General features: G+C 58.6%; 3 protein-coding genes across 3 annotated transcripts; 2 read left to right on the top strand and 1 right to left on the bottom strand.

Moving 5' to 3' along the window:
- Positions 1-4,699: 4,699 nt before the first annotated feature.
- EsH8_IV_001007 (uncharacterized protein) lies at positions 4,700-8,047 on the bottom strand (the record flags this gene model as incomplete). Its single annotated transcript, XM_083265897.1, has 5 exons — positions 4,700-4,962; positions 5,088-5,259; positions 5,344-5,427; positions 5,527-6,727; positions 6,792-8,047. The coding sequence occupies 5 exons, from the start codon at positions 8,045-8,047 to the stop codon at positions 4,700-4,702; spliced, it is 2,976 nt and encodes a 991-aa protein (XP_083124792.1).
- A 1,672-nt stretch (positions 8,048-9,719) lies between these two features.
- EsH8_IV_001006 (metallophosphoesterase family protein) lies at positions 9,720-10,979 on the top strand (the record flags this gene model as incomplete). The annotated part of the gene is made up of 1 exon (XM_083265896.1): positions 9,720-10,979. One exon carries the CDS (start codon positions 9,720-9,722, stop codon positions 10,977-10,979), a length of 1,260 nt encoding a protein of 419 aa, XP_083124791.1.
- A 442-nt stretch (positions 10,980-11,421) lies between these two features.
- EsH8_IV_001005 (uncharacterized protein) lies at positions 11,422-13,908 on the top strand (the record flags this gene model as incomplete). Its single annotated transcript, XM_083265895.1, has 3 exons — positions 11,422-11,881; positions 11,935-12,727; positions 12,777-13,908. 3 exons carry the CDS (start codon positions 11,422-11,424, stop codon positions 13,906-13,908), a joined length of 2,385 nt encoding a protein of 794 aa, XP_083124790.1.
- Positions 13,909-14,770: the final 862 nt, after the last annotated feature.

The following is a 14,770-nucleotide window of genomic DNA, read 5'->3' as shown; positions in this document are numbered from 1 at the left end:
GCTGCACGACTTGTACCTGCATAGCACACTTACAATCCCGGTCATCCCATTGGTTGGGAGCATGTCCGACTGCCATTTTTGTGCAGGTCCGACGTCGATTATCGCTCAGTGTGACGCCGGAGCTGCTTTAGCAGCGTTGCTCGCCCCTGAGTCTGGCTTCTTTTTTTTTGCTAGCGCTGTGTGGCGTCCAGTCAGCGTCAACCAAGTCGACCGAAGGCCCTGGAGACCACCGACTGCCACCCGACCCGGCCTAGGCCTCAACTGAGCTATCCACAGAAACAGGCATCAAGTGCCCGTTTGTGGCGCTGATAAGTCGGTTACCACGTCGTTTGAGTAAGGCAGAAGCGCCCGTCCGTTTGGAACGACCCGGCAAAGTCTGGCCGAAGCCGTGGAAACGCGACTATCGACGCTCGAGAGTCTGGTGGCTGTCGGCCACAGGCGCTCGTTATATTTCAGGGGCAAGAGAAGCCGAATGGCCGCCGGCGATGACGATACCAGTTTTCCCCCCCAGGCCGTGCCTGCCTTGTCAACTACCGTGCATATGATCGCCAGAGAGACTGCGGCTGGTGATGATGTGGACATTGCGGCTGCAATAAGCACTGTTAAGATGGCATGGCTTTGATGCAGACGATCCGGGGCTGGGCGCATTAAGATTATAGTAAGAAATAAGGCGAATAATAGTAGTTTATTTCGGAAGAAAGGATAATCTAGAAGAAGCGGAAGAAGAATAAGAAAGACCATGAAACAAGACTTTTGCCTCGACCAGCACAGCATATGTCCTCCCGCCTCCGAAATGGGCAAAACACCTCCGGCTTGCCCACGAAACCAGCAAGCAGGAAGCACACCAGGGAGGAACTATGTATCCGTATCCATCCACTACACTCATACCTGGGAGCCATCCTTTGAGCGCTAACCCTATCCGGGCAAGCGGTTCCTGGGCTGTTTATCCCGGTGTGCCTGTGCAGGGGCTCCCTATCGCCAAATTGCAGGGTTTGAGACTTTTGGGAAACATCGGCAAGGAAGCTCGAGAAGGGAAACAACGACGGCGATTATGTTATTCGGTCGAGACCTGCAAAAGGCCCGGGCAGTGAACACTCTGTCGACCCGAACCGGTCCTTCTCAATCTACCTGGGGAACAGAGAGCCACCTTTCAGGGTCATTCTTCACTCCGTGGTACACCCACAGTGACGCAAACTCTTACAATCCCTTTCTTGCCTCTCGGCGGAATGTCCGTGTCTCTCGCTCGTCTTGGCCGCACAAAGACTTTTCTAGCTGCATAACTTATGCACCTGATGCCACACCGTTTCATCCGTCCCATCTTTGCTCTTGGTTCCCCACCCCCATGCCACTCGAACTTCCACCTGCCTCTGCCCGCCCGACACTCGATCGGGATACTTGTAGCAGGACTCAATTGGCCCAACAATGCCGTTCATTCTTGCTGGTGGATGACGCCCACATGGCCAAGCAGCATTCCAATCCCCCGTGTTCTCTCCGAGCCTCGACCGTCTTTCCAAAAAAGAAGCAGCAGCGATGGATTCGACTCTAGTGTGTTCTGGCGGAGTCCAGACTTCGACCTCTGCCGATACCTGTTCTCGAGGCTGGGGGATCTGTCTTGAACCCTGCCATTGCCATGTTAGCTAGTGTAGATTGCACCCCAGGCCTGTCTGTCCGTCTGAAGGAATCAAAATGGCCAGCCGCCGGTGGGGTTTCAGAACGTCTCATCCCGGCGTTCATCCCATGTCTGCCCACGTTCTTGAGAAACCATGAACGGCCGCTCCAGCGAATCACATTCTTTCGTGGTCAACGCCGCTCCATTGGCTGTGACAGGCGGGAGGATCGACTTCTGCCTCCGACTGCGACCCGACTGCGTCTCTCTCCCTGGCAGCGAGCCCATCACTTTAGGACTCTTCCATCCCCAATTGGCAGCGAAATACCTCCGATAAAGATGCGGCGTAGGGGAAACCAAAAGAGGTGCTCTTGCAATGCGCCACAATGCATGTCTCGCAGCAAGACAGCAGCAGCCTGCTCGAAATCTCATCCCGCCACCAGATAAATGCCTTGGCTTTCTAAGCCTGCACCCACGACTGCCGCTTTCCGGGCCTAGCACCCATCGCCTCAAGCTGTTGACTCGCACAGCACATCCCGTGACAGCTCGTTGACGGCCGCCAAAGTGGCTGGCGACATTGTATTCCGGCCTAGAACTGGCAAAGACCCGTATGTGGCGCTTTCGGGCGACATCGTGGATGGTCATTTTGCACTACCCGCTTGACAGAGGTGGTGTGAAGGATATCAATCCTCGACGAAGCTCGTCAGCTATGATTCTAGAGCAACGCCGCGAAATCGTTTCCGACGCGTCAGCTGAGTATATTGAAGACATCGTAACTATACGATGAGAGAGACAATTCAGCTTGAGTCGACAACAGTGGCTTCCCGCTGTTAGGCAATCGCACGCTGTTTCCCTTTGATTTGCGCTGTCTCATTTTGCAACAGTCTCAGCCCAACGCGCACGTCAATCTGTCTTTAGCCATCGCCGGAAACTGTTTCTACTTCAGTCTTTGCAAGGCTCGGATCAGAGACAGACTCACCCGCCTTCTCAGATCGACATCACCGACTGACAAGACAACGGTTCGAACTGACAGCGGACTTATCCGGACAGGGGCTCACCGCTACCATTTCGGCCTTGTCGTCAATTTCCCAACACTGCCTCCCTCTCTGTATTTACAGGGCAAATATTTGCCTAACCGGTTTGCATGGGGATTATGCGGCGCCACAGTACAGTGGCTCTCATCTTGCCCTTCATATTGCCAAGAGGCCAAAAGACCAGGTTTGCACGAGTAAGGCCCAGGTCAACAGGCGGTCTAAACGACAATTGAGTCCGATACGAATTGTTATAACATAACAACCCATATGGACAGAGACTCTGTCGTCTGGGCAGAGTGGTTCTCGCCGCAAGCGACTCATGCCTTTCCCCGTCTCGGGAGTGTGCACCCCTGAACCGCCCTTGGGGCGGGAAATCGCAGACTGGCGCGCGCTTCCAAAACGCCCGGTCTCCAACGATGGTCTGCTCAATCAAACAATTGGCAAATGCGAGCCAGACATTGACAGCCCGCGGATTGATGACGAGCAAGCTGTCTACCCGAGGGCTGCAATAAAATTATGAGTCAAAGGACGACGAATCCATGACTGGCAACCAGTCCCGTCTGTAACACGCCGTCCGCGGGGAAAGGGGAGCTCCTCGCCCTATTCGCCGATGCGGCCTTGAGCTGCGTATCTCGGCGACCGACAGGCTGGCATGCATATCATGTCAAATTTTCTTATTCCTGCTGGGAGTTGCGACGATCCTTCAGAGGAGCCCAGGTACCAAATCATCCCGCTCCCGATTCTGCTTTCCACCCCCTCCCGTAACGACGGGTTGACGATGGTGCACGATCCCAAGCCCAACCCAAGCCGGACGGTGTCATCTCACCTTTCGCCACGTGTCGCTCCTCGAGCATTGCATCAAATGTGCAGGCACGGCCTGCCCTATCAAATTGACCTCGTGCTTCTCGGCATCATGGCAGCGTAGCGTGAGCAACCGCAGGTTTACTGACCGACAGTGGTGCGCCTTCCCGTGCACCCGTGCCCAATTGAGGGATTTCTCCATCATCTCATCATCTCATCATCAGGGGCCAAAGCTTCATTAGCCTAACAACCTAACTACTGGCGCGTTTCTTCCTCACGAACGGTCCACGTCCCTGCATAAGTGACCTCAAAACCCCTTCACTAATACACATTCGCCACCCCAATCTAGGACATCTTTCTGTCTCCCTTCACATCATTTGCCTTCGTCTTCTTCCGAGCCGAGCCCTTCTGAATAAGCTTGTTCGTGCGCCGCTGTATGATGCGTGCCGCGTGCCCGGTTCCCGAAGGAAGGGATCAAGTTGGGTGCTAGGCTAGCTGGCAGCCCGCGTGGATATTACTTACGGGTCGCTGCGTCTCATTTCGAGACCTCTCAAGCGCCACGTCCGAGGCAGTAGGGCACGGAAATGTCGGCTTCTGAGGAGTCTCGAGAGGCAATTTCTCTGTCCATGCCATATTCTCGCGGCTGAAGCTTTTGATGGTGGGTGGTGGTGGGGGTCTCCTCTCCTTGTGCTCCCCGATATGTCTTGCGTCTTCCCGAAGACGAATAGCAGGCCAGAAGCCGGCCGGTCTAGTACCGACCCGTTACACGGTGGCTTTTGCTATCATTTGGGCAGGCTCAAGGGGGTTTGATTGCAAGTTGTCTTCGACGAGGGGGTTTATTTCCGGCATTTGCGTCGTCCGCCGTCGGCATTGTTTAATGTGACGCGTTCGTTCATTACCCGGCTTCAGAGACCACCTTGGCACTCAAATGGACGGGTAAAACACACCCGGTCGCTTGCTCCTATCCATAGTATACAAACATTGAAGATATAGGGTGTCTCACTGCCCCGAATTTTGATACACGCCCGAGAAGACAAACAAACGAAAAAAAAAGGAAAAAGGGAGAAATGCTCGCTCGCCACTGCGCTTGGCGGCGGCACGAAAGCCCCGACTTCCCGCGTCGTAGTCACAAACCCCGCCTCATTCAATCTGTAGCCCCCCGTCCCAAGTCGCAGGGACAGTGAAAAGTGGCCTCCAAAAGGGAAAACCGCAACGCTGCCCCTCGCGGCCCGGGGTAAAACCCGACGCCCGGCCGCTCTTACATGTCGTCCTCCTGCGGCCAGCAGGCGGCGACCTCGAGCCCGCCGTCCCTGCCCGTCTCGAAGCTGAGCGCCACGGTGCCGCCGAACTCGAGCGGGCTGCCCTCCCACACGACGATGTCGTTGCTCTTGGGGAGGCGGAGGATGTCCTCGACGTTGTTGGACACGAGGCGGATCGCCTGCTTGTCGCCGAGGTTGGCGTACTTGGCCGCCCAGGCGGCCTCGAGCGCGAGGTCGTGGATGCGGTAGTCCGCCGGCATGACTGGGCGGAGGGGGGAGGGGAGTCAGCACGCCATTATACCAATGGGAGAGAGGGGGGGGGAGGGGGCTCCTTGGGGCAATGTAGATGGGAGGGACCATGTCTCTGGAGGGGCAAGAAAAACGTACTGTCGGTGACGATGGCGACGGCAAAGTAGACGCCCGCTTCGCTCAGGATGCGGGCGACGCTCGGGGTCAAGGGGGGCCCGACTACGGCGTCCCTGTGCCGGAACGAGGAGGGCGCCGGGCGGGTCTCGGTGAGGATGAGGGGGATCTGGGACTCGGCGAGCTCCAGAGCGACCTTGGCGTGCTGGTTAGCTTGACGGCTTTGAACGTTTTTGGCAAGGATGGTTGGTTGGGTCCCGGGAAGGGGAGGGTTACTTACCAATGGCGCCTCGGCGCCGCCCTGGATGACGATGTTCACGTCGGGGAAGTCCTTTTTGATGTTGATGATTTGTTGAATGTCCCACTACGTCGCCCCTGTTATTTAGCTTCCGGACCACGATAGGGGAGGAGGGGAAAACAAAGTGAAAGAAAATTTGCGCAGAAGCAGCACGAAACGACTCACGTGGTTGTTGGCGTTGATGATGAGCGGCAGGTTGCCGGAGGCGACCTCGCCAAAGGTCGTCCCGTTGTGCTTGCCGCCGCCGTCGGCGAGCAGCTTGCGCAGCTTCTTCACGGCGGTGCTGATGGAGTTGACGCTCGCCTTGGCCTTGTCGTCGACGGTGACGTGGAGGGCGACCTCGGGCTTGAAGACGCCGCCGTCGAGGAGGGTGCGGTCGGTGCGGGTGAGGATGCCGACGCTGACGCCGTTGACGAAGCCGCCGTCCTCGCTGGCGGGCGGCGAGACGGCGCGCGTGATGCCGCCGAGGCGGGCGCGGGCGAAGGCCTTGCCCTCGAGCTGGACGCCGTACTTTGCGTAGTCCAGGTTCTCCGGGTCGTTGCCGTCGCGCTTGGGGTCCGCGCTGCCGTCGCCGGTGGACGGCTCCGTCGCGATCTCGACCATGCCGAGGGCGGCCGTGAGGGCCGTCAGGCCGGGGAGGACGTGGCCGTTGGCGAGGTCGAGGGTGGTGACGTCGGCGGAGGCGGAGGCCTGGGCCGCCGCCGAGGAGCAGTGCTCGGCCGTGTTGAGGCAGGTCACCGCCCCGCCGCTGATGACGAGCGTGAGGTTCTCGCCGCTGACGTCGCGGAAGACGGTGGGCAGCTGCGGGTGGTTCTCGAGGAAGGTCGTCGTGATGCCGTTGATGACGAAGCTCGACTTCGCCCCCTTGGTCTTGGAGCAGAAGGCCGCCCTCTTCTCCGGCTCGAGCTCCGTCCGCATCTGCGGCTTCACGGGGAGGGCGTCCTTGGCGGCGGCCGCGTCGAAGGTCGTGCCCATGCTCTCCTGGACGATGGTGTGCTTCAGCTGGGGGTTGCCGTCGATGTAGACCTGGAGCGGGGTCGCGCCGACGGACAGCGGGTGGGCGTCCCAGACGACCAGGTCTGCGTCGTAGCCGGGGCGCGCGTAGCCCACGCGGTAGCCCAGGTCGATGGCCTTTGCGGGGATCGACGTGACGGACTGCAGCGCCTTGTCCTCGGGCAGGTGGAAGGCGTGGCCGACGCCCGCCTGGAACATGACGTATTTGGCGTTCGTCTCGGGCGCGGTGTGGTCCGACTTGTAGGCGACGGCGATGCCGCGCTCGTTCAGGATCTTGCCGGCGGAGAGGCTCGGGGAGTACGCCTCGAACTTGTACAGGCCGAACTCGGCAAAGGTGGCGATGGTGATGTTTCTGCGGCTGGTGTTAGCGGAGGAGCCGACGTTTAGGAAAAAAAGCGACCGGGTCCTGGACTTACTCGCCGTACGCCTTGAGCATCTCGGGAACCTGCCAGGCCTCGAGGGCGTGGTGGAAGGCGCGGACCCGAACGCCAAACTCGCCCGTAACCCGCAGCATGGTCTCGAAGTCATCCGGGAGGTAGCAGTGGTTCTGCATGGCGACCCGGCCGCGGAGCATGCCGACGGTGGACTCGATCTTCAGGTCACTGGGGAAGCCGCCAAACTCCTCGACGAAGCGGGCCTTCAGGCCGGCGTCGGCGGCCGACACGGCGGCGGCGCGCTCGCAGTACTCGTCCTGCTTCTGCAGCTGCTCCTTGGCCTTGGCGAACTGCTCGCGGAGGATCCAGGCGTTGGCCATGCGGGTGTGGCCGTAGACGCGCTTGGGGTTCTCGCCGCACGCCAGCTTCATGTAGCGGTGGCGCTCCTCGACGGGGATGTTGTGCTCCAGCAGCAGCTCCTCGACGACGTACTCGCCCAGCTCGCCGGATTTGAGGGCGTTCTTGATCACGGTCCCCTCGCCGCCCATGATGTTGGCGGAGCCCGGCAGGATGAGCGAGGTGGTGATGCCGCCGGACATGATGATGCGGGTGCCGTCGTCGTACGCCTTCAGCGAGTCGAGGATGCGCAGGAAGGGCGTGAGCGGGCCGTATGCCTCGCTCATCTCGTTCACGTCGTCCGTGCTCTGGAGCGACGGCCACAGGCTGGCGGCGTGGTGCGAGTGCATGTCGACCAGGCCGGGGGTCACGAAGCGGCCGTGCAGGTCGTGCTCGACGGCCCCGTCGGAGCTGATGGACCTGGAGGCCGTGGTGGCGAGCTCGGTGAAGAGGCCCTTTTCGAACTTGATGTCCATTGGCTCGGCGGCGATGGACTCACCGTCGAAGAAGGTCATGTTGCGCAGCACGACGGGCTTCTCTTGGCCGTGCGCCGAGTTCCATCGCGGGTTGGACTTGCGCGACTCTGGGCTGGGGCTCTCGGGGAACGTCTTGAGAGCGGCGCAGTGCTGGAGGGACTCCTCGAAGCGGGCGGCGCGGGTGGACGAGGACGCATGCTCGGTCACGTTGCGGAGCTTTGCGTTGCGGTGGAGGAGCACGGCGTGCCAGGTGAGGGCGCCGCCAAGGAAGAGGGCGAGAAGCACGCGGAGCGAGACGAGGCTCCGGACGAGGGCGCGGCGGGGCCGGACGCGGGGGTAGGCGGCGGCGGCCTCGTACGGGGGCGGGGTCTGGAAGGGGAAGAGGTCCGCCTCTTTCGAGGGGCCGTTTGGTTGCGACGGGGCCATCGCGTGAGGGTGTTTAGGATGGATGCAGCGCTCCTAAGGGGCAGCAGCGAAGATTCACTGAAACAGCGATTGGGGATGGGATGTAGGTCAAGGCAAGATGGCAGATGGCAAGGGACGGGAGCATCATGTCATTTTTATCGGACATTGCGACGGCATGGATCATTACGACGAGCACTCCGCACTGGGATCAACAAAAGGTCCCGCGGAAGAAGAAACGGCCAAGGGTAGCTGGATAAGCTGACGACTCCGGGTCCCGATCATTCGTACAGAGGCGGGCGCCTCTAGACCAGACGGGAAGGTCAATTGGGCTGGTACTGGAGCTGCGAGAAAGCTCAAGTTCGAGCGGGGACGCGGCGCAAGTAGCCCGACCCGATAAGGGACGAAAATTGTTAAGGCTCTCCCGCACTTGGCCAGCCCTGCTGATATCAGACTCGGGCACGGACGCGTAAAGTATACTTTGGATCCACTGCAGCTTTATCGTCAACCAGGAGCTTCGCTGCAGCTGCAAAGAAGCGAGCCCAGGGGGAGTTAGGGGAAACAACCGCACCACAACCCCCCCCCCCCTAAGGGGGCTAGGGGCACCTCCAACTCCCACCTCCACCTTCGGCGTCTCATGCCGGGGGTGACGCAGCTCAGGGAGCAGCATCAGAAGCCGAAGGCGCGTCCAGATCTCGGGAAGACGCGTTTTGTCCCCGCCAACCCGATGCCTTGCCATTGAGCACGCAGATCATCGGTTGGCGTTGCCATTGTGCAATGTCGAGGCCGCTAAAGTTTTTCCAACAAACACTCAACGGACACAGACACACAGACAAAAGCATACACGTATTAACATGGCCAAGAGCGCGGCCGTTTTTGCAGTGTACCGGTAGTGTAAACGCAAAGCTTCCTACCTAGGTTGTCTGGCCCGGGAGGAGCAAACCCCACCCGCCCGACCGTTCTCGTCTCAACTACCGGCCATTGTTGCCACCGGCTGGCAACCCGAGGGCTTCTTCTCTTCGGTCCCTTCCGGCCATATGTCGTCCATCGTACCCTTGTGCAAACCGAAAGTCTTCCAACTGCCCGACTTTGCATGCACCCCTGTGATCATCCGTTGCAGCAACTAATTACTTTTTGGACGGGAGGAGGAAAGAACAGACGAGGACCCCTGGGGGGCGCGGGGTACCCGTTTGGCGCTGAACCATGCATCTGCTCCAGCGCTGAAGATGCCATGCCCTGCACGTCCGCTCCCGCTGTCGTCGGCCCGCCCTTTCTGGTTGGCTTGGGCCTCTCTGCCCCGTGGGTTGGTGCCCCAAAGAGGCATCTGCCACAGTGGGTCCGTTTTGGCTCTGTTTGGGATTGTTTGGCCCTTGGAATCCCAGCTGCCCAGCTCTCGCTGTGAGGTGAAGCTACTGGGCATCATATTCTTTCGATGCCTCGTGCAAAATTCCATCCTCTTCACTTCACGTCATCGCACCCAGATTTCATTTGATTCGAGTCGCTTTATTTGGCTGGTCCCCAATCGTCCCGCGGCTCTTGCTCCCACCCCGAGCCGTCTCTCACCTTTCTGCATCGTGGTGAACACTAATCGTACTCGTGCTCTTTCGAATCTCCCCGCCCTGTCGCAGAGCCGACGTGGACATCGAGCGTCTTCCTCGTTCTTTCCATTACAGACAGTCCCGAGAAACCATCTGCGATGCCGGCCTCGAAGATGGAGCAGGCGGTACACCCGCGCCCGCCGCAAACATCCTTCCAACTTGTGGAGAGGTTCTGCCAGATCATTTTCGTCTTCGCCATCACCTTTGGCTCCATGTTCTTGATGGTGACCAAGATCTCGCCCGGGAAATGGCCTCTGAGAGAGCCGTCGATAAGCAAACCCAGGCTCCAGCTGTCCCCTAACCGCGACTACACCATCGCCATCTTCTCCGATCTGCACTTCGGCGAGCAGGAATTCGGCTGGGGCATAGACCAGGACAAGAACTCGACTAGAGTCATGCGCTCCGTCATGAAGACCGAGCAGCCCGACCTCGTCGTCTTCAACGGCGATCTCATCACCGGAGAGGATACCCACAAGGAGAACTCGACTAGCTACATCGACCAGATCGTGCAGCCCCTCGTGGAGACCAACCAAAAGTGGGCGTCCGTCTACGGCAACCACGACTCCAAGCACACCCTGGACCGTGAGGCGCTCTTCCACGCCGAGAAGGGTTACGACCTATGCTACACGACGTGCATGCAAGACAAACTGCCGGGCATCACAAACTACTACGTCCCTGTGTTCGAGGGAGACTCGAAAGACCCCATTGCGCTTCTGTGGTTTTTTGACAGCCGAGGCGGCACTACCTACCAGACGGATTCCGATAACATGGACGACATTCCAAACTGGGTCGCCCCCGAGACCGCCGAATGGTTTACCAAGACCTACACTGACCTCAAGGAGAAGCACGGTCGCGTCATTCCCAGCGTCGCCTTCGTCCACATCCCGCCTCGCGTCTTCCTAGAAGCCCAGCAGTCCAATTTGGACCCCGCCAAGTTCCCCGGATTGAACGCTGACAGTCCGCTGGCCGTGCAGGGCCAAGGCGAGGAGGATCTGCCCTTTACTGAGGCGTTGCTGGAGGCTGAGGGTCTCCACAGCATCTACGTCGGACACGACCACGGTGATTCGTGGTGCTCGACTTGGCCCGGCCACGACGCCGGGCTCGGCGCTGAAGCCCCATTCCTCTGTTTCGCGAAACACACGGGCTACGGCGGCTACGGCACATGGAACCGCGGTGCTCGCATGATCAAGCTCTCCTTTACCAAAGGCGACAACCCGGAAATGCTTGTCGAATCTTGGGTTCGCATGGAGGACGATGCAGTTATTACCCGCGTCTCTCTCAACGAAACGTACGGCTTGGATACTTACCCTTTAAATAACGGGGAGCCGGCTGGCATTGCCAACGAAACCCATATTTAGACCCCGGCGGCAGTGCACAAAATGGTGTTGCCTGGACGGATTATGGTGCTGCGATCCCTCGGCTTACTACCTCATTTCGCTCCAATGAGGGGGGTCCATATTAAGCGTGCGCTGATGGCATCTCACCTCGGCCGCATTGGACGGTCTCGAAGCATAAAATTTGTGGCAGTTGTCATCCCAAAGGATTCTGCGCCCCCGTCGCTACATTCCAACACACATTCCTCTGGGCTTGCGCGGAGATTGCAAGCCCTCGCCCTGCGGTCAGCTAGGGTCAGCGACAGCACTTGGCGACCGTGCAAACGCCTCGTGGCAAGCTAAAATGGCGCCAAACAGACATTAAGCAATCAGTGCAATGCCATAATAGCATTGTCTCTTCCTTCGTCTGTTCCCCGGCGCGATTTCTCGTCCTCTTCGGTTTTCCAGGAACCGCCGGCCGATCACGATGGACAGGAGCCCGACGTCGATTGAACAACCACCGCCGAGGTACACGGCTTCTAAGCCAACCGACTGGTCTCGGCAGCCCCTGCGATACGCCCGGCGGCCGATTTACATCTTGACCGCATACCTCCTACTGCTTGTCGGCTCTTGGCTATGCATCTGCGTCATCAACCAACGAACCACCTCCCACCCTTGGGGGATTATCATGCTAAATGACCTCGACAAATACCGTCGATGGATGAGCTTGGCTTCTATTCTGGGCACGGTGGCGGCTGTCATCGCTCTGCCCTGCGTCGCGGCCCTGCTGGCCTATGGCGCAGTAGTGTTCTCGCAGCGACGGTCCAAGGAGCAGTCTCTCAGCGTTCGGCAACTGCTTGCCATCGCTGACCTGAAGTGGACTGCCTTCGTCTCAAGTGGAGAGTCCTCGTCGTACTTGCTGTTTGCTACCGGCCTTCTGTTGCTCAGTAAGTCTTGCTTTGACGACGTTTGTGTTTACTTTGGTCTGACACCTGCTTAGCTGCCGTACAACCGCCACTTCAGGCGCTACTAATGCCGTCGTCCAGCCGCATGGTTTATCCATGCGGCAGCTCCAGATACTTGAGCAAGTGGGATCGTACTTGCGACGGCAGAGGACACAAGGCACAGCAGGTTGGCAAAGATGCCGAGCCGGTTTTGCTTCGAGAATCGGACGCACCCCACATCGTCAGCGCCGTGAGGACCAAGATGATCAACATCACGTCGGCCGACATCCAGGAGAACCTGTGGCGTGAAGACGATACGCACCGAAGCTTCGTGACCGGAGAGCAGCAGAAATACAACGACTCGTTCTGGGTATCGGCCATGCCTGCAGGGCTTACGACCGGGCCGCTCAGACACCACTCCATCAGACTCAGCTCGTCGGCTGACTGCCAAGTCGTCAGCCGTGAGGAATTTCCCGCCAATTGCGATGGCTACGCAACTTCCCTCGAAGGATTCGGTATTTTCGTGAGAACGTGCATGCCAGGCAACCAAACGAACTCTGGTACCAACGGCCTCCCGGTACCCCCGAGGCGTCGTCAGGATATCGAGGAAGTGCTCTTTGTCGACGCGCAGATTAGTGCCGAGGCGTCCAAGGCCCAAGATCTTCTGTCTGAGCCAGCTCAAAACGTCACCATCAAGTGTGTCGCCAAAACTACGCGTGCGTTTTTCGAAATCGGCAACTTCCACACCGAGTTTCGCCCGTCCAAGATCGTCGATGAGTGGCCCGCGGATGAGGACATGGAGGCTCACTTCCACGACTACGATTGGTTGGGCAAGCTCATCACCAGAGAGTAAGTTTCATTATTCCCGACAAATGGGCCGGCGCTGACTGTTTCTCAGCTCTCAAAACGAATGGGACCGTGACCGTTTTGCCGGTTGGACTTCCCAACGAGGTCCGTTGAGGACTACAGCCGAGGCACTTTTTGGCGAGGGCTCGTATCCCCAGGCCGTATTTGACTTCTTGGGCCAAACCTTCCCGGACCGGCAAATCCCAGACAAATCCGCTTCCGAGGAGGCCTTTCGCGATGCCACGCGCAAGGCGTGTGCTTTGGAAGCGCCACTAAGTGCTTGGCAGTTGCCCTACAACTCCCGGAACGACGACTACGACTCCTGGTATCCCTCTATCTACAGGACCTGCGCGCTCAACGAGCTGCCAAAGACGCTCTTCAGGATAGCACAAGGCCTGCAGCATTTGACAGTGACGCAGAGCACCCTCGGCGTCGGCATGTATCTATCCAATGTGGCCGTGCTGCAAGACGCCGCTTCGAACGACGCCGCAAGGACGATTTACAACTTGACCGGCACCGAATTTGTCGCGCCCCGATACAGCCAGGGGCCAACCATTGCCATCAGCATGCTCATCGGCTTACAGGCTCTCATTCTTGCCTTGCTCGTTTGCTACATTTACAGCTTGCCGACTTGGACCGATACACTAGACGCATTCGCTATGATGAGGATCGGAGCAAAATTGAGGGGTACAATGAACGTCCCCCTCTTGAGCCGCGTCAATACGGAGGAGCTGGGGACACTGGACGAAACGGATGGACTGCTGGGCGTCATACCGGGACGAGCAAGGGGACCAGAGGAGGACCTGGAGTTGGCCGCCATGGCTTCCGCCAGCAGCAGCACGCAGATTAACGAGACACATCCACATCGGTACGAGATGGTCAGCCCGCTGTCGCCGACCAGCACGGTCTCGTCCCGAGACCTGTCAACGTCGCCAGCTCAAGCCCACCAGCCATCGGGCGCCACGATGCCTGGAATGCCGACTAGCGAGTTGAGTTCGTATCTCCAGGGTACCCCGCCGGTATCCCCCACGGTTTCGTCCGTCAGAAGCCCATCGCCGCCACCGCCATATTTACCGGCGAGATCGCCGGACAGGGACCAGTCGGCCAGGGGTCCATTCGAGCTTGGGCTGGGAGCCCCTGGATTAATTACGAGGGCGTTTTGGGCGGGGTATAGGCCAACATAGATGCGCACAGGGTGCATAGGAATAGGGTGCATAGGACGCATACGCAGAGGCGAACCAAGGGAGTCATTTTTTTTTTACTGGAATTCATTTTTGATACCCAAAGAACATACATGGTCAAAATAGCATTGCGTGCATCTAAACAGAGCACGATTTTATTACTACACTACAATTTGCGCCGTGACTAGACGAGAGGGACTAGAACAACTCCAGCCCGGTCCAGCCGCAGACAACGGGCCAGTAGGACCGAAAAAAGACTGTCCGGACGCCGAGACGTCGCCGGTCCAAGTGGCCTCGATATATGGTGGGCAGGCTCCACCACCACCACTACCTACGGACACGGGTACAGAACGCCAAAGAAGAAGTTTCAGGCGGGAGTGCTAGGGAGATCGGCGAGAAGGGGTGTCGTCGAATACGCTAGGCCGCGTTTGAGACGGGACTAGCTCCCTTACCTCGCCTTCCCTTCCCTCCCTGCCAAAAAATGCACCAGCAAGTCCGAGGGGAGGGGAGGGGCGGTTTGGCAATCTTTCCACGCTTGATTGATTGATATTTCTGCATTCTTGTCTCTGAAACTTTCTGTTATCTTTTGTCCGAGCAAAGGGCGAGCCCAGGGCGACGACGCTTGGCGTCCCTTGCTGTGATGGTCAGCACGCGGCCTTCGATAGATCTCTCTTTTATCCCACTTGGCCCCCCTCGCCGGCCGGATCTGCATTCCATCAGCATGTGATTATTGGTCTGCCGTTCCTGGGCTCGTTGGCGAATAGTGGGAAATAAAGACGTTTGTTTTCCCCTTGACTCAACTCGTGAAACGAGTAGAGGGGTCTGTACGGCCGGAGGGGAGGGGCCGAGGGATACGAAATGTTGG

This window comes from Colletotrichum jinshuiense, chromosome 4 (genome assembly GCF_051148585.1).
Source record: "Colletotrichum jinshuiense chromosome 4, complete sequence".
NCBI classification, from domain to species: domain Eukaryota; kingdom Fungi; phylum Ascomycota; class Sordariomycetes; order Glomerellales; family Glomerellaceae; genus Colletotrichum; species Colletotrichum jinshuiense.
This window is presented reverse-complemented; position numbering and strand designations above follow the sequence as displayed.